The 26,992-nt window shown below is 42.3% G+C and overlaps 1 protein-coding gene across 1 annotated transcript in view; it reads left to right on the top strand.

Annotated features, from left to right (window-relative positions):
* The first annotated feature begins 1,672 nt into the window (after positions 1-1,672).
* Positions 1,673-26,992, top strand: part of ABCA4 (ATP binding cassette subfamily A member 4) — a 176,384-nt gene continuing 151,064 nt past the window's right edge. The window contains exons 1-6 of the mRNA XM_043962651.1: positions 1,673-1,768; positions 6,767-6,860; positions 8,611-8,752; positions 10,879-11,022; positions 23,716-23,839; positions 26,419-26,616. Of these exons, the coding sequence (XP_043818586.1) occupies positions 1,703-1,768; positions 6,767-6,860; positions 8,611-8,752; positions 10,879-11,022; positions 23,716-23,839; positions 26,419-26,616 (768 nt within the window). The 5' untranslated portion in view covers positions 1,673-1,702. The remainder of the gene's footprint in view (positions 1,769-6,766; positions 6,861-8,610; positions 8,753-10,878; positions 11,023-23,715; positions 23,840-26,418; positions 26,617-26,992) is intronic.

The raw sequence follows: 26,992 nt of genomic DNA, 5'->3' as shown, positions 1-26,992 counted from the left end.
ATTCAGAGCTATGGTCCTCACTCCCAGCACACAAATTCCTCTTTCCCTGTGCCTGCAATGCACTTCCTCCTGCCCTTAATAACAGCCAACTAGCATGTACAGAGGCCTCTGTAGTTTTCAAGATGCTTTACAGATATGATACCATCTTATCCCATGATCACCTTGGAAGGAGGGTCCTATCCCCATTTTACACAGAAAGAAAATGGAGTAGGGGCTCACCCAGAGTCACACCTAGTAAGTGTCTAACAGACTCTGAACTCAAGACTTTTTTCCACCCTAATTTATTAATATAACAAACATTTTTATTTAACATTTTGAATTCCAAATTTTGCCCCTCCTTGTCTCCCCCCTCCCCGAGGCAGTAAGCAGATATAGGTTATACATGTGCAATTATGTGAGACATTACCATACTAGCCATTTTGTACAAGAAAATTTCAGAAAAAGAAAGAAATGAAAAAAAGTGAAAAGCAGCATGCCTCAGGCAGTTGAACTCAGGTCTTGTTGACTCCATGCCTGTGCTTGACCCACTGAGACAACTAGCTCCCCTGCTCTTCTCAGAAGCCTTTGTTTCTTTCAAGGCTCAGCAGGAACATCTCCTTCTTCTATATGAAGGCTCTTTGCATCCTCCTCACTACCTGTGCCCTCCCCCTCCCAAATCACCTGGTACTTATTTCATCTATGCCTACATATATAATCTTGAAAATCCCTTATAATAACACTAAATTTCTATCATCTCTGTTGTTGGAGAAAGAGAATAGGGAGTATCTCTGTCAACATAGAAATCTCTTCCCTTAGAAGGCCAGGCCATGGGTCCAATACCATGCCAGCTGCATCCCTCTTAGGACAAGGGAATTGTGCTTAATTAATGACATTGTAGTTAGGTAGATCAGTGAATATAGTTCTGGGCCTAGAGTCAGGAAAACTTGACTTCAAATCTAGCTTCAGACACTAATAAACTTTGTGACTCTGGACACATCACTTCACCTGTTTGCCTCAGTTTCTTCACCTGTAAAATGGGTAAAATAATACCTCCTTACTCTCTGGCTGTGTAACCCTGAGCAAGTTGTATAATTGCTCTATGCCTCAGTTTACTCATCTGTAAAATGGGGATAATTATAGCACCTGCCTCCCTAGTCTCTTTGAGGACCAAATGAGATCATTCTTTTTGTTTGTTTGTTTGTTTTGCAGGGCAATGGGGGTTAAGTGACTTGCCCAGGGTCACACAGCTAGTAAGTGTCAAGTGTCTGAGGTCGGATTTGAACTCAGGTCTTCCTGAATCCAGGGCTGGTGCTCTATCCACTGTGCCGTCTAGCTGCCCCTGTCCTTAATCGTTTTAAAGGACTCCTTTGGTCATTTGGTAAAGCCTATGGACCCCTTCTCAGAAAAATATTTTAAATAAATTGAAAGACATTCTTAATTTTAGACATTAAGAAAATAAAGATACAGTATAATTTTCCCCTATGCAAGTTCATGCACCCATTGAGATTTCAAAGGGACTCAAGGACCCCAGGTTAAGAACCTTTCCTCTAAGGGGGGAAATGAGCTTTGATCCCCCTTCAGGGTTGTTATGGGAAAATAACCAGCACCTGGCCAGCCTCCAGTGAGAAACATTTTTGTGTCCTTTGCGGTTCTAGGGTGTGAGTTCCACTGAGGACAGCCCCCGGGGCCCCAGTGACATCCTGGCCATCATTTGGTGACAGACATGGGCTTCCTGAGGCAGATACGACTTTTGCTTTGGAAGAACTGGACACTCAGGAAAAGGCAAAAGGTAATGGTTTACCCTTCATTGACCCAGGTTTCTGCTGCCCCTCCTGGCTGAGGACAGAGCTCTGAGAGTGGAGATGCAGTGGAAAAGCTCTCTCCATTGGCTGTCAGAGGCCATGGGTCCCAAGCCTGACCCCACCGCCTACTACCATGTGACCTTGGGGCCTCAGTTTGCTCCTCTGTGGAATGGGTTAGGCAAGATGAGCCTGTCAGCCACCTTGGGGCTCTACCAGCAACCCTTTAGGACACTCCAAACCTGAGCAGCTGGGGGTCAGGAGAGCAGAGCAGGACCTAGGTGGGGCCCAGGCAGTGGGTTTGTTCTTGCTTGGGAACAGCTGTGGTTTCTCTTCATGAACTAAATAGACAGGGTCAGGGTGCTGTGAACCCACATGACAAGTGTCCCTTAGGCAGAGATGCTGACATTTCCCCAGGACTGCAGGTGCCCCCATGGAATCAATCTCCTTTTGTCCAGCAGCAAGGTGGCTTCATGATTATTATGATCATTTTGTTTCATCTGCAAAATAAGCAAGTTTTCTGTGCAGAATGCTTTAGGTGGGGGAAATAAAGGCTCAGTCCCTACCCCCAGGAACACCCAGATGAATCATAATCCTGAACAACCCATATCCATCAAGAATAGAGTGATGGCTCTGCTAGGCTCAAAGGTATGGGACAAGGTTCCTGACTTCAAGTGGCTTAGAGTCAGCCTGGGGAGAAGCCTGCTGTGATAATGATTATGGTCTCTCTGTCTCTCTTGAAAAATGTCCATACTGTGAGATTTAAAATTGGATATCAGATCATAAATCTCCCCTCTTTAACCTTTCCCTTAATTTATCTCCCAGACTAGTAAATGGAAGAAGTTTCTGGTTTTCTAGTTAGAGCTTTTATTGTATGGTAGTCACAAGGTGATGTTGATTAGAAGATTAGGAAAGTAGAAATACAATACAAATCATCTTAAATCTAAGCTTAGTCTATATTCCGTATAAAACTCACCAAAAGCCCAAGGCCACCTTTGGGAAGAGAGAGAGACCGTGTCAAGCGTGCTGCTGCTAACAATACATTTATGATAAATAACAACAAAGTGAAAAATGCTTCAATAACTCCATGATTTTATTCATTAATTGATGGGATGTGGCGACTAGAGGACTGGACCTGGAGTCAGGAAGATCTGGCTTAAGAGCCTTTCTTCAATGCTCATTACCTGTGCATCATTCCAATCGTTACAGTTACCGTGGGCAAGTCATTGAACCTTTTTTGTTTATTATGTAAAACATTATCATATTTGCCATTTGGTCCAAGAAAACTTGATTAAAAGAAAAAATGAAAGAAAGTGAAAAATAGCATGCTTCAGTCTGTTCCATGAATGATCAGTTCTTTCTTTGGAGGTGGATAACCTGTTTCATCAATAGTTCTTTGGGATTGTCTAGGATCATTGTGTTGTTGAGAATAGTCAAGCTATTCACAGTTGTTCGTCAAACAATATTGCTGTCTCCGTGTACAATATTCTCCTGGTTCTTCTCATTTCACAATACATTGTTTCATACATATCTTTCCAGGCCTTTCTGAAGTCATCCCGTTTGTCATTTCTTATAGCACAATAATATTCCATCCCCATCATATACCACAGCTTGTTTAGCATTCCCCACTTGATGGGCATTCCTTTGATGTCCAATTCTTAACTACCACAAAAAGAGCTGCTATAAATATTTTTGTACAAGTAGGTCTTTTTCTCTTTTGGGGGATGGTCATTGTACCTTCTGGGGCCTCAGGTTCCTCATCTATAAAAATGAGGGGGTTGGACTAGATGCTTTCTGAGGTTCCTTCTACCTCTAGGTCTGTGATCATGGAACCCTATAAACTACTAGCTTTGTGACCTGGGCAAGTCATTTGCTCTCTGCCTGCCTCAATTTCCTAATCTGTTCAATGGCAATGATAATGGCACCTACCTCACAGGGTTGTTGTGAGGATCAAATGAGATGATTTTACAAAGGGCTTTGTAAACCTTGAAGTGCTATAGAGATGACAGATCACATCCTGAATCATGTGAACTCTCCACCTCATCAGTTTAACCTCAGGCCACACTTACCTTCTCATGCAGTGCATATCTTGCTATGAATATTTCACACAGAATCTTTTCCCTTTTTTTGGCAGGGCAATGAGGGTTAAGTGACTTGCCCAAGGTCACACAGCTGGTAAGTGTCAAGTGTCTGAGGCCAGATTTGAACTCAGGTCCTCCTGAATCCAGGGCTGGTGCTTTACCCACTGTGCCACCTAGCTGCCCCGTTACACACAGAATCTACCCAGTGTGATGAAGCCCCTCCTCTTGGTCTTTCCACCCCATTGGTTCCATCTGCCATCCCTTCATTTCAGTAAATAACCAGCCTACCTCCTTTTTTGATCCTCTGCTTCATGCATCATTCCCTTTAGGACACTTGAGACCCACTTATCTTGGGCTGCAACCTCCCTCAGCCCACTGGGTATATCTCCCCATTGTTCCTGGAGTTATCCACCATTTTGATTCTTTGTGGATAGTACCATTCCATGATCCCCAGCCACATAGCATCAGAGGAAGAATACTCCCATTGAATAGTCTTCTACTGAGTATTGGGTTTTGTGGCAGGGCTCAAATGTCCATCTATAAGCTAAGCAATGAATGAGGAGCCTAGACAAGGACTCCTGGACTTCAAAGGAAGAAGAGATGCATTGAGCATGTCTACATCACTAATTGGGGCTTCAGAAGCCATCAAGATCAACCACCTCATTTTGTAAGTAAGAAAACTGAAGTCCAGAGAGGGCACCCAGTTTACCCAGAGTCATGTAAATAGCTAGTGGCAGAGCAGCTGACTCCAAATGCAGAACTTCGTGTAATATATATGTATGTGTGTATATATATATATATGTGTGTGTGTGTGTGTGTGTGTGTGTGTGTAGCTTTTTCAAATTATAAATTTAACAAATATCACCCAACATGAACATTTCAATATAGAACAAAAAGAAAAACAGGAGAGTACATGAAACCGTGAGCTTCTACTAAGTCCAATTTCAGTTTTTAAAGTGCAAATACAATTTAATGCATTAGTAACAAAACTCCATTTCTTGCCTGCACTTCCTTCTCTTCTCTTCTGCATAGTTTGCCCAGTGAGTTCTTTTCTTTTCTCTTTATTTTTCACCACTCTCTCTCCTCATTGAAAGTTCAGACCTGAAAATTTTAGATGCTCTGCCTGATCTCTTCCTTCCTGTGTTACTCTGACCACTCTGACCGTCTTGATCTGTAAAATGAGCATGATAATATATAATGCAAGACTGCTGTGAAGAAAGCATTTTGCAATAGAAGTGTGATGGCTGGTCATTGTTTTGTTACTTTTTAGGAAAGTGTGGAAAGGGAACTCTTAGAAGCCAGGCTGGTAGGCTGACACTACTGCTTTCCTTCTCTGTTTCCCATACTTTCTCCCCCTTCCTTCCCTTCCCATTCTTTTCTAGATGCACTTTAGATGTTTTACAAAATATTTTTTATAAAGCTTTTCCACATAATTTACCGCCTGTCTGTCTGCATGCCCAGTTTTCTCCTTTGAAATAGAATCAGACAGTCAGCAGTGACTCTCCTAAGCAGATGCTATTTCTTCTTGCTGGGACAATAAGTTGAACTGGAAAAACTTCAACTACAGTCTGACTACTTTCCCCTAGAGGAAATAATGGGATAGAGAGAGGGCTAATCTGTACCCATTCCTCTTCTCTCAGCTGTTGTTGTTCATCCTTCGTTTTCAAAGAGGGCCAGTGACATCTCAGGCTGATGGATTGAAGTGAGGCAGAGTTGCACCAAGTTGGCAGCCTCACTCTCTTGTCCAGTCATCGAAGTCCAGTGGCAAGACAGAAGTCAAGATGACTGGTAATGGCTGGGGAAGCAGTGGGTGACCTTGGTGTCTCTAAGTGCTCCACAGCCCCTGCTTCAGCCACCTTCACGGCCATTGAAACAAATTATTCTCATGCACCCATTCCACTGCGAAGTCTTCACATGTTTGGTGTAGACTCCCCCTCACTCACAGATGGGCTTGAGGCCTATCAGTTACCCTCAACCTGGTTTAACCCATCTGCCCAGATGGTTTTACTACGCGGTGGCTGCTTCTTGCCTCCTTTTTTTCTTATTTGGGTCAGGAAGATCTTACTGTACATTTCCAGTCTTTGGAATGTCAGTGAGCTCAGTCTTCATGAGCTGACTGGTCCTTCTTCCCTCAGAATCAAGGGATCTTTAGTGCCAGAACTATCCTAAATATAAACACTGATGTTCAGTGACTTTATAAGACATCTCCTTTCTCTGTTTCATAAACATGTTGGCTATTGGAGAGCCTCCAGGTAAGAGTGAATTGTTGAAGACAGGGAGAAATGTTAAGAGTTGTTCATTGTAATCAACTTTGCCACAAAATGCTGTTAGTTGGGTTGAACTCTAAGGTTACTTTCAGATCTAAATTTCTGATTCTAATGTGGTTTTGAACTGAAAGATCTCATCTTCTATCCCTCTTCCCCTTCCATTTTAGAGTAGAAACAAGGTAAAAATGGGTGGAGCTATTAATAAAGATCCCACTTATATCATATTTACAAAATGTTTTGAAATGCTTTCTCTTGAACAGCCCTGGTAGAGGTGAGTACCAGAACTATGATCATGCCTGTTTTGCAGATGAAGAAACAGATACTCAAAAGGAATTTCCAGGTGAATTGCCCATTGTCACACAGGCAGGGACAGTCAGATCTGGGATTCAAACATAGATCTCTTGACCCTTATTCCAGCACTCCTTTGATCACACTGCAGTGGTCAGCACACTTGCCAAAGTCCTGGACAGAAATCATGTTGTTTCTTGTCACTGTTTCATGCCGGTTTCATTCTTTTAACCCATCTTCTAGGACAGAATCATCATACTTGGAGGGCTGATCCTAAGTGGGTTTTTTATAATCTTGTGTGTGTTCCCATTCTCTCTTTGATTATTTTCCTCTATTTTTGCTTTGTTTGCAGATTCGTTTTGTTGTGGAACTTGTGTGGCCTTTGTCTTTATTTGTTGTCCTGATCTGGCTAAGGAATGCCAACCCATTGTACAGCCAGCATGAATGTAAGGATTTGAGTTCAACCTTGGGCAGTAGTTAGGGATATATATTAATTCACCCACCATATATGTTGCCTTCTGTCAGAATGTCCCTCAGAGCAGGCACTGTTTAATTTTCATGTTAGGATGCAACTTGGCACATAGTAAGTGCTCATGCATGCATTCCATTCATTCATTCATTCTTTCATCCATCCATTTGTTCATCTATCTTGATCATGAAATCTAAATTAGAAAACACCTGTAGGGGGTCTTCTGTCATCCTTATTGATTTTTGCTTACTTTATGTTCATGTGTAGAATGTAAGCTCCCTGAAATGTAATGTTTTTTCATGTCTATGCTTTTTATGTAAGTATTTATTACGTAAACTAATTGGAGGATTTGGGAGCTCTTTATCTCTACCTGGATTCACAGATTTTTTTTTAGAAGATGCAAATTATGAGTGGTGTCCAAATATTTTGAGAGCAAACTTAGGATATTTGTATTATATGGAACTAGGAAAATGGAATATATTATAGACATATTTTGTCAATGCTGCTTAAAAATAAAACATTCATGGGGGCAGCTAGGTAGCACAGTGGATAAAGCACCGGCCCTGGATTCAAGAGGATCAGAGTTCAAATCCAGCCTCAGACACTTGACACTTACTAGCTGTGTGACTCTGGGCAAGTCACTTAACCCTCATTGCCCCGCAAAAAAACAAAACAAAACAAAACAAAAATCATTCATCTGAGGATCAATGGCTCTCTACCAAACATTTTTAAGTGTATTTTCTCTTACCTGGGCAATGCTGCTCTATGAAGATCTTAATCAATTCAGCCTGTAGATTTCTAGCCTGGAAGAGTGCTTATTCCAAACTCTTACTAGCTGTGTGATCCTGGCAAAATCACTTAACCGTTGTGTGACTCAGTTTCTTTCATCTATAACATAGGGATTATAGCACCTGCCTTCCAAGGTTTTTGTGCAAACCTTAAAGTACTACAGAAATAACAACTATTATAACCATTATTAGTTATGATAATCAGAATGCTCATAATAGCTAACATTTATATAATGCCTACTCTATACGGGGCACTGTGCTAAACATTTTACAATTTTTATCTCATTTGATCCTTATAGTAACTGTGGAGGTGGGTGGTATTATTATCCCCATTTTACAGTTAAGCAAACTGAGGCAAACTGAAATTAAAGGGATTTGCCCCAAATCACACTGCTAGCATCTGAGGCTGGATTTAAACTCAAGTCTTCCTGACTGTAGGCCCAGTGCTCTATCCACTCAGCTGCATTATTATAAATATTATTATTATACCTTCAAATCAAGGCAGGTGGGGGCAGCTAGGTGGCACAGTGGATAGAGCACCGGCCCTGGAGTCAGGAGTACTTGAGTTCAAATCTGGCCTCAGACACTTAACACTTACTAGCTGTGTGACCCTGGGCAAGTCACTTAACCCCAATTGCCTCACTAAAAAAAAAAGAAAAAAAATCAAGGCAGGTGGCTTTGGAAGACCCAAGAATGATGGGAGGTATGCTTGAGTCCTTGCTCAGTACCTTTTTGAACATAGGTTTTGAGTTTCTATTGACACTTAATGCTTTGGGTAAATATGGAGTACAGACCTTGTTTCTTCACCCCTCATAGGGCCCCATATTTTGCAAGACCTAGAGTGGTAGCATTTTAGTGCTTATGCCCAAATGGCCCAGGCTCCGTCCACTTAAGTCTCAATGGCTGACTTTCTGTTTTATCTGATTTTCCATCTTGAAGGCCATTTCCCCAACAAGGCAATGCCCTCAGCTGGACTGCTGCCGTGGCTCCAAGGGATTTTTTGCAACGTGAACAATCCTTGTTTCCAGAACCCCACCCAGGGAGAATCACCTGGCATTGTGTCAAACTATAACAACTCCATGTAAGTACCATGACATCCCAGCCTCCACTCTGTTAGGATTGTGGATGGAAAGTGGGGAAGAAATATACTGAGGGTCAGAGCAGAACTTTTTTACCCTCACATCATCCAGCTAGGCAAAAACTCTAGCCGTCATTGCTCTGCACCTCAGTTCTTTCATCTGTAGGTTTAAGAAAGTTTTTGACTATGTGGTCTCTGAATCCATGGCCTTTTGAACACTTTTATTAGCCAGCTGCTAGGGCTCAAAGCCTGCTAGGAGAAGGTAATGGCAAACCACTCCAATATTTTTGCCAAGAAAACTCATAGAAAATATTGATATTTTCTGGTCCTTGGAGTCATGAAGAATCACACATGACTGACTGAACAACAAGGGCCCAGTAAGATCTAGAACCAGAGGGGGCAGCTAGGTGGCACAGTGGATAAAGCACCAGCCCTGGATTCAGGAGTACCTGAGTTCAAATCTGGCCTCAGACACTTGACACTTATTAGCTGTGTGACCCTGGGCAAGTCACTTAACCCCCATAGCCCTGCAAAAAAACCCCAAACAAACAAGCAAAAAAAGATCTAGAACCAGAGCTGGAAGATAATCTAGACCAGGAGTTCTTTATTTTGTTTTGTTTTGTTTTGGTGGGGCAATGAGGGTTAAGTGACTTGCCCGGGGTCACACAGCTAGTAAGTGTCAAATGCCCCCTTAGACCAGGACTTCTTAACTTTATTTTGTATAACCCTTATTAAGAGCCCCTTTGGAAGTCTGGAGCCTATGGACTCCATTTCAGAATAATGTTTTAAATGCATCAAAAATACATGGAATTTGGGGGGCATCTAGGTGGCGCAGTGGATAAAGCACCAGCCCTGGACTCAGGAGGACCTGAGTTTAATTCTGACCTCAGACACTTGACACTAGCTGTGTGACCCTGGGTAAGTCACTTAACCCCCATTGCCCCACAAAAACAAAACAAAACAAAAATATATAGACTTATGAAGGAAACCAATGACATTGAAGTTCATTTATCAAAACCTTAAAAAAAAAAGTTCACACATCAGTGGTTAAGAACTGTTTCTGAACCAATACTGCCACATGAAACGTGGATTCCGCTCTACAATATCCCTGGCTAGTGAATGTATCCTGAAGAAAAAGAAAACTCTTTGATTTATTTTACTACCTGGGGGTGGGGAGTGAAGGTGGGGACCCTTTCATTTTCAGACTTGCTCTGACATCCCAAGTTAATCCTCTTTTTATAGAGGAGATAGTGAAAAGTGAGAATGTGCTGCTCTTTTGCCCAAAGGTGTTTTTGCTTAAAATGTTAAGATCTATAATCAGCTGCCAGTCCCTTCATGCAGAACTAGGACAAGTACTCCAATGAGAAGGTAGTATAAAAAAAGGTATTACAGGGGCAGCTAGGTGGTGCAGTGGATAGAGCACCGGCCCTGGAGTCAGGAGTACCTGAGTTCAAATCTGGCCTCAGACACTTAACACTTACTAGCTGTGTGACCCTAGGCAAGTCACTTAAGCCCAATTGCCTCACTAAAAAAAAAGGTATTACAAGATATTTAAAGTTTAGGTAGAATTCTTAGCTGGAACTTTTGTCAAATAAAGTTAAAACAGACCTTTCTGGATGGAGTAGTTCTAATTTACAAAAAAAAATAGTTATTATTCAAATTAAGAATATCTCTGGCTCACTAATAATACCTCAACTGGAAGCAGATGGGCCACAAATTCCTACTCATCAATTCATCAGCATGGATGTAATACCTAGATTAGAAGATGCTTTTTTTTTTTTTTTAGTGAGGCAATTGGGGTTAAGTGACTTGCCCAGGGTCACACAGCTAGTAAGTGTTAAGTGTCTGAGGCCGGATTTGAACTCAGGTACTCCTGATTTCAGGGCCGGTGCTCTATCCACTGCGCCACCTAGCTGCCCTAGAAGATGCCTTTTTTCAACTGTTCCTAGATGGGAATGGTAATGATGTTGGTGGTGGTGATGAAGATGAAGATGATGAATGTTGCTCCCAAGATATCTCCAGGACAAACAAGGGAGGGGCAGTTTCAAACACAAGCTATCGTTGTTATTTAGGAAACAATTATTATCAAAGGAAATCTTTATTAACACAGCTTTTTCCTTTCTTTCTAGATTGGCAAGGGTCTACCAAGATGTTCAAGAGCTCCTGATAAATGCGCCAGAAAGCAAACTCCTTGGTCAGATTTGGAATGAACTACGTACATTATCCCAGCTCATGGAGACTCTCAGGACTCACCCTGAGAGAATTGCAGGCAAGTTGGGATTGAGTATTTAATGGAGTCATGTGGTTACCACTTTCCTTTCCTAAGCCAGAATTCTAATACTGTTAACAAGAAGCCAGAGTCCTGTGTCATCTTGGGACTATTGAGTGGGGTCAGGTAGAATGGTGTCCCAGTTCTGCTTGGGCAGGCTTTTTATTTAATTTGACTTCTTTCAACCTGGTGAAAACCATTGCTTACGGTACCTCTGTTCTTCTTCCTGCCTTGTTTTCTCTCCTCTTTCTCCTATTTTTCCTCTTCTCTGAACTACCAAAGGATCACACTGGGTTTCATATCAATTTAGATTAAGAATTTTTAGCTTCAAGGAACTAGAATTTCACTGGTGTAGTTATTCTGTTCATTTATGTAGGTAGAAATGCTTCTATGCCAAGGGTTCTTAACTAGGGGTGGTATATAAACTTGTTTTTTTAATATATTGATAACTGTATTGCAATGTCATTAGTTTCCTTTGTAATCTGACGTATTTTATCTTATGCATTTAGAAACATTATTCTGAGAGGGGTCCAAGGCCTCATCAGACTGCCAGGGCACAAACATGGCTCAGAATCATTGCTCTTCACTTTAGGCCAGTCTCTATCAGTTGTTGTGGCTGGAAATCAATGCTCTTCAGCCAAGCTGATGAGGAGCCTCTGAGAGCTTACTTACTTACCTAGGCTTGTCCTTGGACAGATCCTGTTAGAGCCGGTGTGGTATTGGAGAACCCAGAGCCAATTCCATACCTGATGAGGCAGGATTTTTCATAAAAGAAGGATATTTTGTGGTGTTTTAGTCAAAAGATTCTAGCACTGGCCTTGGAGTCAGAGGACTCCATGTATTCTACCTCTGATAGTTACTGCCTGTGTGACCTTGAGCAAATCAGCTCACTTCTCTGGGCCTTAGTTTCTTCATTTATTAATGAGAGGTTTGAACTAGATGAACCTCTGAGGTTCCCCCCACCTCTAGGACAATGCTCCCATGAGTATGTAAATGATTCATGTCAACTCTATCATGTGTGTGGCAATGTATTAAACCAGAATATTTGATAAGCCAGAATATCCCATTCCTGACCATTCTGGATCATAGAGCAGTGACAGTAACCAGCCGTGTTTGATGGAATCTCCTCAATGTGGACATCTCATGACATGAGCATTGTCTGGCAGCTGGAACTGGAATCTCTATCTTATTTATGGAGGGAAAATTGTAGGCTCTGAGAGAAGGAAGTATTTGTTTTAGAGTCTAAACAAAAAGTCAGTAGCACTGATGCATTAAAATCCAGTCCTCCAACGCCCAATCTAATGGAATCTGTCAAGTACCATTCTATTCCATTCTATCCCATCCCATTCAACAAATGTGTTTTTAAAGTCTTCACTCTGTGCCAGGTGCTGGAGATACAAAGACTCAATAATGATGGTCCAGATAATTGTCCAAATACCTATCAGATTGAGGCTGTATCAGGCAAGAAGCTCCAAGTAATATATTCTACACTACCTTGTACTATTTAAATTGGCCAAATGAGAATTTTTTTTAAAGTATCATTATCTTTGCTTTTTATATCACCTCTTTTCCTAAATATGTCCATTCCCGCTCCTTTACACATTGCTCCTTATTTCAAAAAATAAAAGATGGAGGGAAGGAGGGAGGGAGAGAGAGAGAGAGAGCATTTCCACAGAGCTAATCAAAACATCAGGTTGTAAGTCTGATAATACAGGCAATATTTCATACTCCTTTTCCCATCCCTCCAAAAAAAGGGATAGATGTGAAGCTTCTCTTCACTAGGGCAAAGCTTGGTCCAAGTGAGAATTTTTAAAGACTATTGACTAAACCAGTGGGAGACAAAGAAAGATTGATTTTGAGTTGGGAACAGATAACTCCTTCTGCCAGTCACTGGGGTATGTAGGGCCAAATTTAATATGGGGAGAGTTAACAAATTCCATTATTTTACCACAGGTATAAAACAAATTTCTCTAGTGTTAATGGTTCCATAGTCATAGAAAGAACACTGAGTTTGGAACCAGAGTACTTGGGTTCATGTCCCAGCACTGCCTAATACCAACTGTCTGATGTTGGACAAATCACCTCACCTTCCTAAGCCTCAGTTTCTTCACCTGGAATATGGGAGATTGGACTGGATGATCTCTAAGGTCACTCAGTTCTAAACACTTCTTAAATATTTGGGTGTCCTGGAAAAGAGGAGTCCCACCTGGACCAGTTGGGGCTTCCTAGCACTCATCTGTGTGTATCCCCCAAATCTTAATGTCCCCAAATCTCATGGCTGCAGGGGGCAGGATATGGGAAGGAGAAGACAAGTCCAGACATTCCCAGAATTGCTCAGATCCATGCCTGGCACCCTGAAGACAAAGTTCTATTGCTTGTCACCTGTCGAAAAGTCACCCATGAGCCCTGGATTATGTGACCTGAGGGGAGAAGAGTTAGTCCTTGGAAAGGACAGGTCTTGTTGTGTCAGTTTCCCCTGGGAAAGCCAGTTACTGGTTGGAGTCAGGCAGCATTTTGCTTTCATAGCAAACCTGCCTTACTGCATTCTCTGCAGGGGAGGATTAAGGCTAAAAATGCATAACCATGAACTCCTAGAACTCTTCCTCTTCCCACCCCCTCCCCACCACACCACCAAGCAAGTTCTGTGGTCTCTTAGCCTTCTGCAGGAGAGCCATCCTCCCACTTAAGTTTGGAAGCATCCCCTCCTCAACCCAGAGCATTCTGCTGTCAGTGATCTTCCTCCCCCCTTCCCTTCCCATTTCACCACCCTCATCCCCACCCTCCAGCCCCCTGACCTTCAGCAGGGATGGAAACAAGAAGAACAACATTTTAAGTCAAATTTATTTTGTTTTCCCCATAGGCCCCCCAGTTCACATTTCTCCCTCGGGACTCTGGTTAAGCCTCTGTCTGGTATCGGCTCCCTCTCATATTTTCAGGGTCCCCAGACTCTCAGCTTGGAGGGTGGGGAGGAGGCTCTTCCTCAATTACTCAGATGCATGACTGTTGATTGATCTGGGTCCTGCCTCTTTTCCCTGGGGCATATGGAAAGCAGGTGGCAAAATCAGCAGCCCAGCCCTCTGGGTGGTAGCAAAGGTTATGGAAGGACCTAGCAAAGTTGAGTTCCAGGGGCCCACCCAACTCCCATCCTCACCATCTCCCTCAGCCTGAATGTATTCCTCCTTATCCAGGCTCATCAGTTTGCATTAAGAGAAGCATAGCTTCCAGGAAGAAGGAGTCTTTGTACCCTAGGTTGTTCAGAACAAATTCTGGAGTATTGGGTTTAGTTCTAGGTACCACAGCTTGGATAAACTGTCGAGTGTCCAGAGGAGTATAATGAAGGGCTTTGATGTCAGTTAAGGATTGGTTGGAGGAGATGGGAATCTTGAACGCAGAGAAGAGAGACTGGGGGAAAAGGGATGACAGCTGTCTTCCAATATTTCTAGGGCTAATCTATGTAAGAGAGATTAGACTAGGGGTTCTTGTTATAGAAGACCCCCTTATCAGTTTGGTGAAGCCTAGTGTTAAGGCTAAAATTCTAGCTATACTGTCTAAAATATCTAATGAGTGGTTGCCAATAAATTATAAGCTTTAGCAAGAGTTAGACTTTTAAGCATTTATTAAGGAGAATAAGAATTTGGTAAAGTGAGAGAGAAAGGCCTACATTCATCTATCTATTAACGGGAGAGCGCATTTCTAGCTCCCTTCTCCACTGGAGTCCTCAGGAAAGAGAGCGAGTCAGAGCGCCAGGCTCCCCCTTCTTCCTCCCACAAGCAAACGTCACTTCCTGATGCCAAAGAAAAGACGCATGGTCTTGCCCTCAGAGATCTTCACCTCATGGCGGAGCTTTTCTACAGTAAGTCTCCAGCAGGTGGCATCATTCCAATTGTTACAGTAGGGACCTCTTTTTAACAAAATAACGTACTTAAAAAAAACCCAAACATGATTGAAGGAAATGCTAAATTTCAGTTAGAGATTAGTGAAAATAAAGATACAAGTTTTGTTCCCATCCAAGTTCACAGACACTCTGAAATCTTACCTACAGACCATGAGGGGTGGGGTAGAAGGGTTCTGTGGATCTCAGTTCAGAACCTCAGGATTAAATGTATTCAGCTTGTCTCTAGAGGGTAGGACCAGAAACAATAGGTGGAAGTAGACAGAGACACTTTTTGCTTGATGCCAGGGAAAACTTCTCACTAATGACACTTTGCCAAAAATGGAATTTACTGCTTTGGGAGGTGGTGGGCGGCTTGCCTCTCCCAAGTTGAATGACCATTTTAGGGGGAAGATAGGCTGTGTAACAAGGGGATTCTTGTTCAGCTATATATTGGTCTAGAGTGCTACCTAGGTTTGTTTTGTTTTGTTTTGGGTTTTTTCCCCAGCTATCATTCTATAATTTTGTATTAGATTACTTCTTGGGTACCCTCCAGTTCTAAAAAACTGCGACCACAGAAATTCTCATTTCTAGAACACCCTTTCACAGAAAATTTACAGATTGATTTCTGTTCCCCATGAGGCAGGTAGGTAGTATAAAAACATAATAATACTTCATAGAGTAGTGAGGAAAGAACTCTGTAAGACTAATCACCAATGTAAATGTGAGCCATATTCTTCTTGTTCTCAGAACTGAGATTTGATAAGTAAATTAGAGTAAGACTGGGTGGGGGTGGGGTTGTGTGGTATAACCTGGGTCCTGACCCTCAAGTCAAGTCATCAGGTACTTACTGTTTTCTTGGCACTGTCTAGTGAGGGCTAAAAGAGAAATAGAAACTATGGCCTTTCACTTCAAGGAACTTACAATCTAGTTGGAGAGGGAGAATACATATCAAAGAATCACAGAATCTCTGAGGTTTTGGAGGGACTCTAGTAGCCAACTAGTCCAACTCATACATAACTGTTACATAGCTGACAAGACAGGATGGTACCATAGAAAGAGCACTGCCCAACTTTGGCGAGCCAAGATGACAGAGTAAGCAAGAAATTGCCTTGACTCTCCCATGTTCACCTCCAAGCAACCATAAAATAGCACTCCCAAACGAATCTTGAAACAGCAGAACCAGCAAAAAGATGGGGTAAAACAGTTCTCTAACCCAAGAAACTTGAAAGGTCAGCAGGAAAGATCTGTCTCCCTCCAGTAGAAGGGGAGTACAATCCAGGACAGGAAGGCTCCCAGCAAGCCAGCAACCAGCCCTCCTTAGCCCCAGTGCAGTGGAGTAGGCAAATGCCAATACCAGCACACAACATCTCCCCTCCAGTGCCTCAGCATAGCCTGGAGAACCAACAGATGCTAGCTCCAGTACTGCCTGCCAGCTTCAGTGTAACCCTAGTAAACAGCCATGCTTACCCGCAAGTACCTAAACAGATGCCAACAAAGGGCAGATAGGACAGGACCTGCCATGTGTATAGCCCCAAGCAAACAGGCAGAGGCCAATGCAGAGATCCCTTGAGGACCTCAGCACATGCTGGGCACCGGCACGGAGACCCCAGCTCAGCACCAAGTAAGCTGCTAGACCCCTATGCTCTCCAACAGCACCAGCCACACCCACTCCCCGCTCTATCAACCAGCACCAGACAGGAGGGTCCCTCAGTGGCCTCAAGGCAACACTAGTGCAGCACTAGGCAAACAACCAGGGCCTGTAGTCCCTTGCACAAGAAGCTTGGAACAATTCCCCTTCCACTATAGGAGCAGAACTCAAATTTTTTTTGTTTTGTTTTGTTTTTGTTTTTGTTTGCAGGCAATGGGGGTTAAGTGACTTGCCCAGGGTCACACAGCTAGTAAGTGTCAAGTGCCTGAGGCCAGATCTGAACTCAGGTACTACTGAATCCAGGGAGGGTGCTTTAACCACTGCGCCATCTAGCTGCCCCCGCAGAACTCAAATTTAAGGAAAAGGCAAAAAAATGAGCAAGAAAAAATAATATGACCATGGAAAGTTATTATGGTGACAAGGAAGACCAAGACACACTCAGAAGAGTATAAAAATGTCAAAACACCTGAGGGTATAACCCCAAAGAAAAATGGCAATTGGTCTCAAGCCCAAAAAGAGCTTAAACAGAAACTTAAAAATCAAATAAGAGAGGTTGAAGAAAAATTGGGAAAAGAAATGGAAGTGCTGCAAGAGAAATATAGAAAATATAGAATAATTTAAAAAAATAGAAAAAGAGTCAGCAGCTTGGAAAAAGAAAACAATTCCTTAAAAAGTAGAGTTGGCCAAATGGAAAAAGAGTTACAAAAGCTATCTAAGGAAAATAATTCCTTAATATTTAGAACTGGACAAGTGACAGCTAATGACAAAACAACGGGCCTATAAAATAGATCCAGGAGAGATAATGTAAGAATCACTGAACCACCTCACAGCCATAATGAAAAGGACCTGGACAACTTCTTTCAAGAAATTATCAAGGAAAACAGTTCTGATATCCTGGAACCACAGGGCAAAATAGACATTGAAAGAATCTACCCATCTTACCTCAGGAAAGAGATCCCTGAAAGAAAGCTCTAAAGAATATTATAGCCAAATTTCAGAACTACTGGATCAGGGGGAAAAAAATTTGCAAGTAGCCAGAAACAATTCAAATATCGGGGAACCACAATCAGGATTACACAGGACTTAGCAGCTGCAACATTAAAGGATTGGAGGTCATAGAACATGATATTCTGGAAGGCAAAGGAGTGAGGACTACAACTAAGAATCACCTACCCAGTGAAATTGAGCACAATACTTAAAGGGGGAAATTGGTCATGCAATGAAATAGAAGGATTTCAAGCTTTCATAAGGAGAAGACCAGATTTGGACAAAAATCTGACCTCTAATATCAAGACTCAAGAAAAGTATAAAAAGGTAAAAAGGAAACATAAGGGAATCAATAGGGCTAAACTGTTTACATCTCTACATGGGAAGAAGATACTTGTAATTCTTAAGAATTGTACCACTAATACTTCAGCAAGAAGGAATATACATAGACAGAGGGTATGAGTATAAGATGAATTTGAGGGAATGACATTAAAATTATTTAAGGGATGAAGAAGAGGAGTACACTAGGTGCAAAAGGAAAGGAGAGGTAGAACAGGGTAAATTATTTCACATAAAGAGGTGTGAAAGATCTATTACAGTGGAGAGGAAGATTGGAGGGTGGTCAGTGGGCATCTCTTGAACCTTACTCTTATCAGAATTGGCTCAAAGAGAAAACAATATACACAATCAGTTGAATATATAAATCTCTCTTACCCTACAGGAAAGTAGGAGGAGAGATTAAGTAGGGGGCTGGGGAACTGACAGAAGGGAGGGCAGATTGGGGGAAGCAGTAGGCAGAAGCAAAACACTGGTAAGGAGGGAAAGGGTGAAAGAAGAGAGAGGAAAAACACAAGAAAAAATAGGATGGAGGGAAATACATAGTAATCATAACTGTGAGTATGAATGGGATGAACTCTCCCATAAAATAGAAGCAGATAGCAGAATGGATCAAAAACCAGAATCCTATAGTAGGCTGCTTCCCAAAAACACACTTGAAGCAGAGAAATACACACAGAGTGAAGGTAAAGGGCTGGAGCAGAATCTATTATGCTTCAGCTGAAGTTAAAAAAAAAAAACAACAAATGGGTAGCAATGCTCATCTCAGACAGAGCTAAAGCAAAAATAGATTTAATTAAAAGAGATAAGGAAGCCTGGACAAGTCACTTAACCGTCATTGCCCCACAAAAAGAGAGAGAGAAAGGGAGGGGGGGGCAAGGGGGGAAGGAAGAGAGAGAGAGAGAGAGAGACAGAGAGAGAGAGAGAGAGAGAGAAGGAAGGAAACAACATCTTGTTAAAAGGTACCATAGATGGGGCAGCTAGATAGCGCAGTGGCAAAGCACCAGCCCTGGATTCAGGAGTATCTGAGTTCAATTCCAGCCTCAGACACTTGACACTTAACTAGCTGTGTGACCCTGGGAAAGTCACTTAACCCTCATTGCCCTGCAAAAAAAACAAACAAAAAAACAAACAAAAAAAAGGTACCATAGACAATGAAGTGATATCAATACTAAACATATATGCACCACATGGTATAGCATCCATATTCTTAGAGAAGAAGCTAAGTAAGATACAGGAAGAAATAGAGAATGATATTAAATATATCCTTTTTGGATCATAATGCAATAAAAATTACATTCAATGAAAGGCAGTGGAAAGAGATTAAAAATTAATTGGACTGGGATGCTAATCCACTCTTGGTGGAGTTATGAAGTGATCCAACCATTCTGGAGAGCAATTTGGAACTATGCCCAAAGGGCTATAAAACTGTGTATACCTTTTGATCCAGCACTACCGCTGCTAAAGACATCCCTAAAAAGAGAAAAAGACCTATTTATACAAAAATATTTTAGCAGCTCTTTTTGCGGTGGCTAAGAAATGGAGATCAAAGGAATGCCTATCAATTGGGGAATGGGTGAATAAGCTGTGGTATTTGATTGGGATGGAATATTATGATGAAAAGTAGGATGATTTTGGAAAGGCTTGGAAAGACTTATATGAACTGATGTACAGTGAAGTGAGTAGAACCAGAAGAACATTGTGCACAGTGACAGCAATATTGTTTGATGAAGAACTGTGAATGATTTAATTATTCTAAGCAATATGATGATCCAAGACAATCCCAAAGGACTAATGATGAAGCATGCTATCCACCTCCAAAGAAAGAAATCATGTTGATTGAACACAGATTGAAGCATGCTATTTTCCACTTTCTTTTTTTCTCTTTTATTTAAGTTTTCTAATGCAAACTGACTATTATGATAATGTTTTACATAATTCCACATGTATAACCCATATCTGATTGCTTACTGTCTCGGTGAAGGTCATGTAGAGGGAAGGAAGGAGGGAAAGAACTTTCAACTCAAAACTTTAAATGAAAATGTTTGTTATCAAAATAAAAATAATTAATTGGAAACCCAGGTGATCTTAATCCCAGCATTCTTATTGCTTATTGTCTCACTTCTGTCTAATCAGACAGAAAAGAAGAAATGATCAGTATACTTCGTTTGCATAAGGCACTTTAAAATAAAAGTTGAGTCCTTAAAACACAAAGCAAACAGCAAGCAGACCTTGTGCCAAGCACTGAGAAGGCATGTTGCAGTGTATTATCCCCATTTTGCAGACTGAGGCAGACACTCTATAAAATGGGGATAGTGATAACACATCCCAGGGCTATTGTAAGGACCAACTGAGATAATTTTTATAAAGTGCTTGGGCCCTAGTAGGCACTTGATAAATGTTTATTTTCTTCCTTCTTTCCCTACCTCTTTCCTTACCTTTTTTCCTCTTTCCCTCCTTCCCTCCCTCCCTCCCTCCTTCCTTCTTTCCTTCCTTCCTTCCTCTCAGATGTCTAGAAGAAAATTATTCAGATTGGACATTCTGGAGTGACTGGGAAGGGAGGTGATTTTAGGCTAAATGGAGCACTTATTTGATGGAGGAGCCCATAGCTTAGAGTTCTGCCCAAGTGAGCAGATGTGCAGTAACCACCCAACCCAAAGCCTTCCCATATTGCTACTGCCTTCTCAGACCACTTCACAGCCTTAGAAAACCTGAGGCCACAAACTGCTTCCTGAGCCAATCCCATACTGATGGGAAGTTTGGAAGAAGGGAGTGAAGGGGCTTTATGGTATGACTTTGAGGGCCTGGGAGGCCCTACTGCTCCACATCCCATAAAGACATCCCATATTTGCTGGCTGTTGACTGGGATTTGGCTGATAGATTTTATTACTTTAGCTGAATAAAATCTTTGATCCCGGGTGGATGCCAATACCCTCGCTTGGGCTTCAGTTCTGTGTCTGTCAGATGAGGGGATGGGATTAGATGACCTCTGGGATCTTTGAGAGTACCTTTGAGAGAGGAAATTCTTTAGGCTGTTATGAATCATTCACCTCCACTAAAGTCTTCCTCCATGATTCCTCATGGCATGGAGGTTAGTTAGCCTGGCTTCAGTGATGGTAGTGTATTAGCTCTGGATGGTCCTACAAGTAGCAGGTAGGTGGGGTGGTGACAGATAGAGTGCTTAGATTCAGGAAGCCCTGAGTTTGAATTCCACCACCAACATTTACTGGCCATGTGACTGTGGACAAGCCACTCATTCTCCCTCAGGATGATAATAATGAGGATGATAAAAATAGCTACCTCACAGGGGGTGTGTGAGAATTGAAAGTCACAATGTATGGAAAGTGGTTTTCAAACCTTAAAGAGCTATCTAAATTTTAGCTATTATCATTATTACCAAGTTATAAAGGTTTCAGATAGACCCTGTCAGTTGTGTGAAGACAAGTCTAGCTTAGCTAACTTTCCAGAGGATCCTCAACAAATTTTCAGCAGTGTAATGAATTTTTCCTTGATGATTACTCACATAATTGAGATGGGCTTACAGTCCACTTTGGTGAAAAGAGCATCCATAGCCAGAGCATAAGTTACTTCGCCTGGGGCAAATTGAAAGAGTTAGAAGTGGGAAGAGGTTCATCTAGAGTCCAGCCACCAAGTTGAGGCTACCACGTGGGTGAGGCTGGATAAGGTAAAGAAAACACTAGGTTGGGGAAACCAAGCTCTAGAAAGTGCCTTGGACACTGTCCAAACTTTATGCCCAGGGACAAAGCTCATATGGCCTTGTCCTAGTTACATATCTGTACAAAGCAGTAAAATCCACATACCCTTGAAATAAGTCATTTATAATTTATATTGAATTTGTTTTGGATGTTTTCCCATGAACAGACTGTGATGAGTCCTAGAAGAAGGTGGAGACAATATAACCACCAAGGGAAGAAAAAGCAGAGGAGATTGGTAGCTTCTAAAGACAAACTTCTCTGATTTTGCTGTCTTGCCTTAGGACTGACCTTTCTGGAGCCTATTGGCACATTAACTTGAAGACGTTTCATAACTGTAGTGCTTTTCCATCTTAATTCAAATCTTCCTTTAATGATAGCTCTTAGTGTGCAGTCAGAAATTCTAAAGAAGAGATGCTTAGCCTGTGAAAATTTTTTAAATTTCCATGTTAGTCATGCTGTGAAAGAAAATGCAGACCAAAACACAACCAAACAAACAAATAACAAAGATAAAGAAAGCAAAGAAAAAGTATGCTTCAGTCTGCAGTCAGACTCCATCAGTTCTTTCTCTGGAGAAGGATAGCATTTTTCATCTTAAGTCCTTCAGAATTGTCTTGGATCATTGCTGAGGAAAGCTCACTCATTCACAGTTGATCTTTGTACGATATTGCAATTACTATGTGCAATGTCCTGGTTCCACTCATTTCAATTTGTTTCAGCTCATGTAAATCTTCCCAGTTTTTTTCTGAGAGCATCCTGTTTGTCATTCTGTATAGCACGATAGTATTCCATCACAATCATATTCCACACCTTGTTCAGCCATTCCCCAATTGTTGGACATCCCCCCAATTTCCAATTCTTTGTCACCATTAAAAGAACTACAGGGGCAGATAGGTGGCGCAGTAGATAGAGCACTGGCCCTGGATTCAGGAGGACCTGAGTTCAAATCTGGCCTCAGACACTTGACACTTACTAGCTGTATGACCCTGGGCAAGTCACTTAACCCCAACTGCCGTACCCCCCCCCAAAAAAAGAACTACGGTAAATATTTTGTATATACAGGTCCTTTTCCTTTGTTAAATCTCTTTGAAATACATACCTAACCCTGGGCAAGTCACTTAACCCTCACTGCCCCATCAAAAAAAAAAAAGGAAAAGAAAAGAAAAAAACATCATCAAAAAAAAAAAAAGAAATACATACCTGGTAGTGATGTTAATTAAAGGGTAAACAGTTTTATAGCCCTTTGGACATTGTTCCAAATTGCTCTACCAAATGGTTGAATCAGTATACACCTTCACCAATAAGGCATTAGAGTGTCAATTTTAGAACATCCACTTCAACATTTATCATTTTCCTTTTCCTGTGTAAATTTTTAAACAAGAATTTGGGACCTCTTTCTTAGACACAGAAAATGCCATGCAGAGAATGCCTGGACACTAGTCATACCTTTTCTAGGGACAGAGGATCATAGATTTGGAGCTGGCAAGGTCCTTAGACATCACTGAGTTCATGAGGAATTCACAGAGAAGTGACTTGCCCTGGGACACTCAGCTACCATCTCAGGTGGAATTCGACCCACATCTTTCTGATTCCAAATCCAGCACTCAATCCAATACACTATACTGACTTTCAATACTTTTTTCCCCCCTTGGGGAGCCCTTCTAGTTTTCATGTCTACTTCAGTAAAAACCGAGGAGTTTCAATGACAGAAACCCCAAGACATCTCAAGTTTGGAAAACCCTAAATGAATTCTTCTAACATCTCCTTAATTCTACTCAATGTTGTAACTGATCAATCAACAAGCATATATTTACTCATTTATTGAGTACTTACTTTGTTCCAAACTGGCTGATGTGTAACAACTGAATGAGATGAGGAGAAGTCAGTTAAGTGGGTCTTCCACAGTATCTATCTTTCTTTCCCTTGGGGGTACTTTCAGCCATTGCCCTCCCTCCGGGGCTTCTGAAAATCTCCTCTCAGGAAAGGATCTAAAACTCATTCCTACTAAAGTGAAAATGACTGTTACTTGCTGTGCTGTTGCTGCTGCTTCAGATACACTACAAAACTGAGGCTGACTCTACCCTCAAGGAGCTCATATTCTATTTGCAACCTTCTTTTCTCTCCTTGATATGCAGGAAGAGGTATCCGAATCAAGGACATTCTAAAAGAAGAGGAGACACTGACACATTTTCTGGTGCACACATTCGGCTTGCCTGACTCTGTGGTCTATCTTCTGATGTACTCCCAAGTCCGTGCTGAGCAGGTAGGGGAACTTGAGTGTAATGAGGAGGGGTAGAACTGAGCATGTGCCTTTGCCCTCTGCTTAAGGGCATATGGGTATTCCCAGCCCCATCACCCATGCCATGAATGATGGGGAGGAGGGTCTTTGGAGGAAGAGAAGGGAGGCAAGGACAGAATGGCAATGATGTCACTTACTAGCTTGGTAAGAACTTTCAGGCTGGTTCCATGGCTGGTTTCACTGGCGTGGGACTCAGAGGACCTGGATTCAAATTCCACCATTTACATTTGCTCATCATGGGCCTCAGCTTCACAGCTTCATAGCATCATAGACTTATGGACTGGCTGGAAGAGACCTCAGAGACCATCAAGTCTGACTCCCTCATTTTACAGATGAGGAAACTGAGGGTGAGATGACGTGGCTTGCCTGGTCACCTAGGCAGTAAGTGTCCAATGAGCGATCGAAGGCCTTTCAATCAGGTCTCCCTGACTCCAAGTCCAGCGCTCTGCCCATGCTGTCCATGCATGTCCGTGGAGTCATGCTTCCCTCACATTTCCTGCCCTGGAAAGGGAGGGGATGGGACTCTGCTTCCGAGGTCTCTGCCACCTCTTAATCTGTGAGCTTATGAGCCAGAGAAAACATTGAAAAAGGTCTAGGCCTCTCTGTCTGGCTCTCCCTGAGTCAGGTATTCACAGAATTGAGACAAAGGGTCCTCCAGGTCAGACCGTTCTTGAGGCAGTTGGTCAGTCCAGGGCACCCTGGTGCCTGCTGCCCCTGAAAAGGTGTCCTTAATGGGCTGCCCCTCTAGCTAGAAAGGAACCCTGCTCAATGGGAAGATCAGAATGAGGCCTGAGGCTCCCTGCTGCTTTGGGGTGGGGAAGGGGGGGAAGAATGTGTCAGCACTGACTGCTCATTTTCCTCTGTGCTCATAAAACTGAAATCCTGGATATGTGCGTGCCGACTAGTTTCCAGTTGGTAATAAAAGGCAGATAGAGATAACAGGAGGAATTTAGGGGAAATTTCTTTCCAAGTCCCCTCCAACAAGACCAGTCCCTGCAGGATTGAGGACTTGAAATCCTTTCATGAGCAGAGAACAAGCAGTCCAGGCCCCAGGACCCCAGGCTCCAGCTCACCTGACGAATAAGCCCAGGAGCTTAAGGAAAGCTTATGGTCAAGCAGACACATACAAGGGCTCTATTCACATCTGTCCCAACTGGGGGTAGGGCACAACATAAGAGGCAGCTTAGTCAAGGAGAAAGGGCCAGCTCTGGTGTCAGGACAAGCCCAGTTCAAGTCCAGCTTTGGACACATACCAGCTATGTGGCCCTGAGCAAATCACTTAACCTCTTAGTGCCCAAAGGCAACTCTCGAAGACCCCAGTTACCAAGGAGTCCTTGGTCTGTCTGTGTGGAATGGAACGTCCACACTGGGAGTTCTAAGCTCCAAATTTGGATTTCTTCTTCCCTTACACCCCCACCACACCCATCCATATATGCATATGTGCCTGGGCCACCTATCTCTACCTTCATTTCTCTGTCTCAGTCCCTCTTTCTTTCTTTAGTCCTGTCTTCAGTCATTTTTTTCTCATCCTTGAGATCTCTAAGTATGTATCTTACTCTCGCTCTAGCTCTGTTACCTCCCTAACCATCTTAGCCCATTTTGTTCATCATCAAACACAGGGCTTTAATCCCTCAATACTCCTTATTAGATTCTACTCCCAAGATCCTATTGAAAGGGCTCTTTTAACCATTCTTTCTTTTTTTTTTTAATTTAATTTAATTTTACATATAAGGTATTTTATAATTTCAGATTTTTCTCCCTCCCTCCTCTCCCTCCCCCCTCCCCTAGATAGCAGGTAATCTGATATAGGTTGTATCTATATATCTATATAGATATAGATATAGATCTATATGCACATATATATATACACATGATAACATTAATCCTATTTCTGCATTAATCCTGTTATAAGAGAAAAAATCAGAGCAATGGTGAAAAACCTCAAAATAGAAAAAAACCCAACAGCACCAAAAACAAAAGAAATAGTATTAACCATTCTTTCAACTGGAAGATCATCTGAGGATTAAAACATAGAGGAAAAAGAAAACAAACCTAGTCACATTCCCTTGGGATAGTAAGTGGTCCAGACTAATCCAAAATATTGCCTGTGGCCTTATGACCTCGCTTAAAAGTGATCTGGTTTCTCAGTTTGGCCAGGAGGATTCTCATTTTTGACAGCTTCTACTGTATGGGCAGGTTTCCTAGGTAAAGTCCAAGAGAGACTGACCTGGAGCCAAGGGGTCCTTACAGCATGTGACTAAGGGCAAACTATGTAGTATATGAGTGGCTCGGTGAATGGGAATGACCGTATCTCACATGAATTTCACAAAGCAATCATTCATCTGCGTGGAAGTTTGGTTGGAAATTGGTTCCTTGGAAGCCAGAGTCCTGGTCCCAAGAAGTGCTGTCCCAGCTCAGTAAGGTAACCGCTTGGCCCAGATTGGCCCCTATCCCTTGACATAAGTGACTATAGGGCTCTCACTTGGGATAAGAAGGAGAGGAGGCTTTCAGTCATAAAGGGGATATGCTGTTATTCTCTACAGTTTGCCTATGGTGTCCCAGACCTGATGCTCAAAGACATTGCCTGCAGTGAAGCCCTGCTAAACCGGTTCATCATTTTCAGCCAGCGGCGAGGGGCACAGACTGTCCAGAGGGCCATGTGCCCCTTGTCCCAAGGCAACCTGCAGTGGGTGGAAGATGCTCTGTATTCTAATGTGGACTTCTTTAAGCTCTTTCAGGTGGTAAGTGAATGATCTGGCTGATGCCTCTATGGGGGTGTCATTTCCAGGGCTGTAGGGGATAGGGCCAGCTTTTCTCTGGTGAGTCAACATGGAATCGTGGACTTATGGGGCAAGAATACGCGTTGAGAAGTCATTTATCATATTCTTTCTTTAGCTATAGTTTGGAGAAAGCCAAAGTTGCATGATTGGTTGCACCTATATATGAGAAAACTTGAGTCAATAAAATGCAATGGAAAGAATGCTAAATTCAGTCAGGGGGGTCTGGGTTCAAATCCTGGCTCTGTCACTATCTGTATGGCTTTGGACAAGTCACTTGATCTCTCTAGGACTCCATTTTGTCCTATGTAAATTAAGAGTGTTGGACTAGATGACTTCT

The sequence above is a fragment of the Dromiciops gliroides genome, chromosome 4 (assembly GCF_019393635.1).
Source record: "Dromiciops gliroides isolate mDroGli1 chromosome 4, mDroGli1.pri, whole genome shotgun sequence".
Classification (NCBI taxonomy): Eukaryota; Metazoa; Chordata; class Mammalia; order Microbiotheria; family Microbiotheriidae; genus Dromiciops; species Dromiciops gliroides.
Note: the sequence above shows the minus strand (reverse complement) of the source record. Positions and strands in the feature narration are given on the sequence as shown.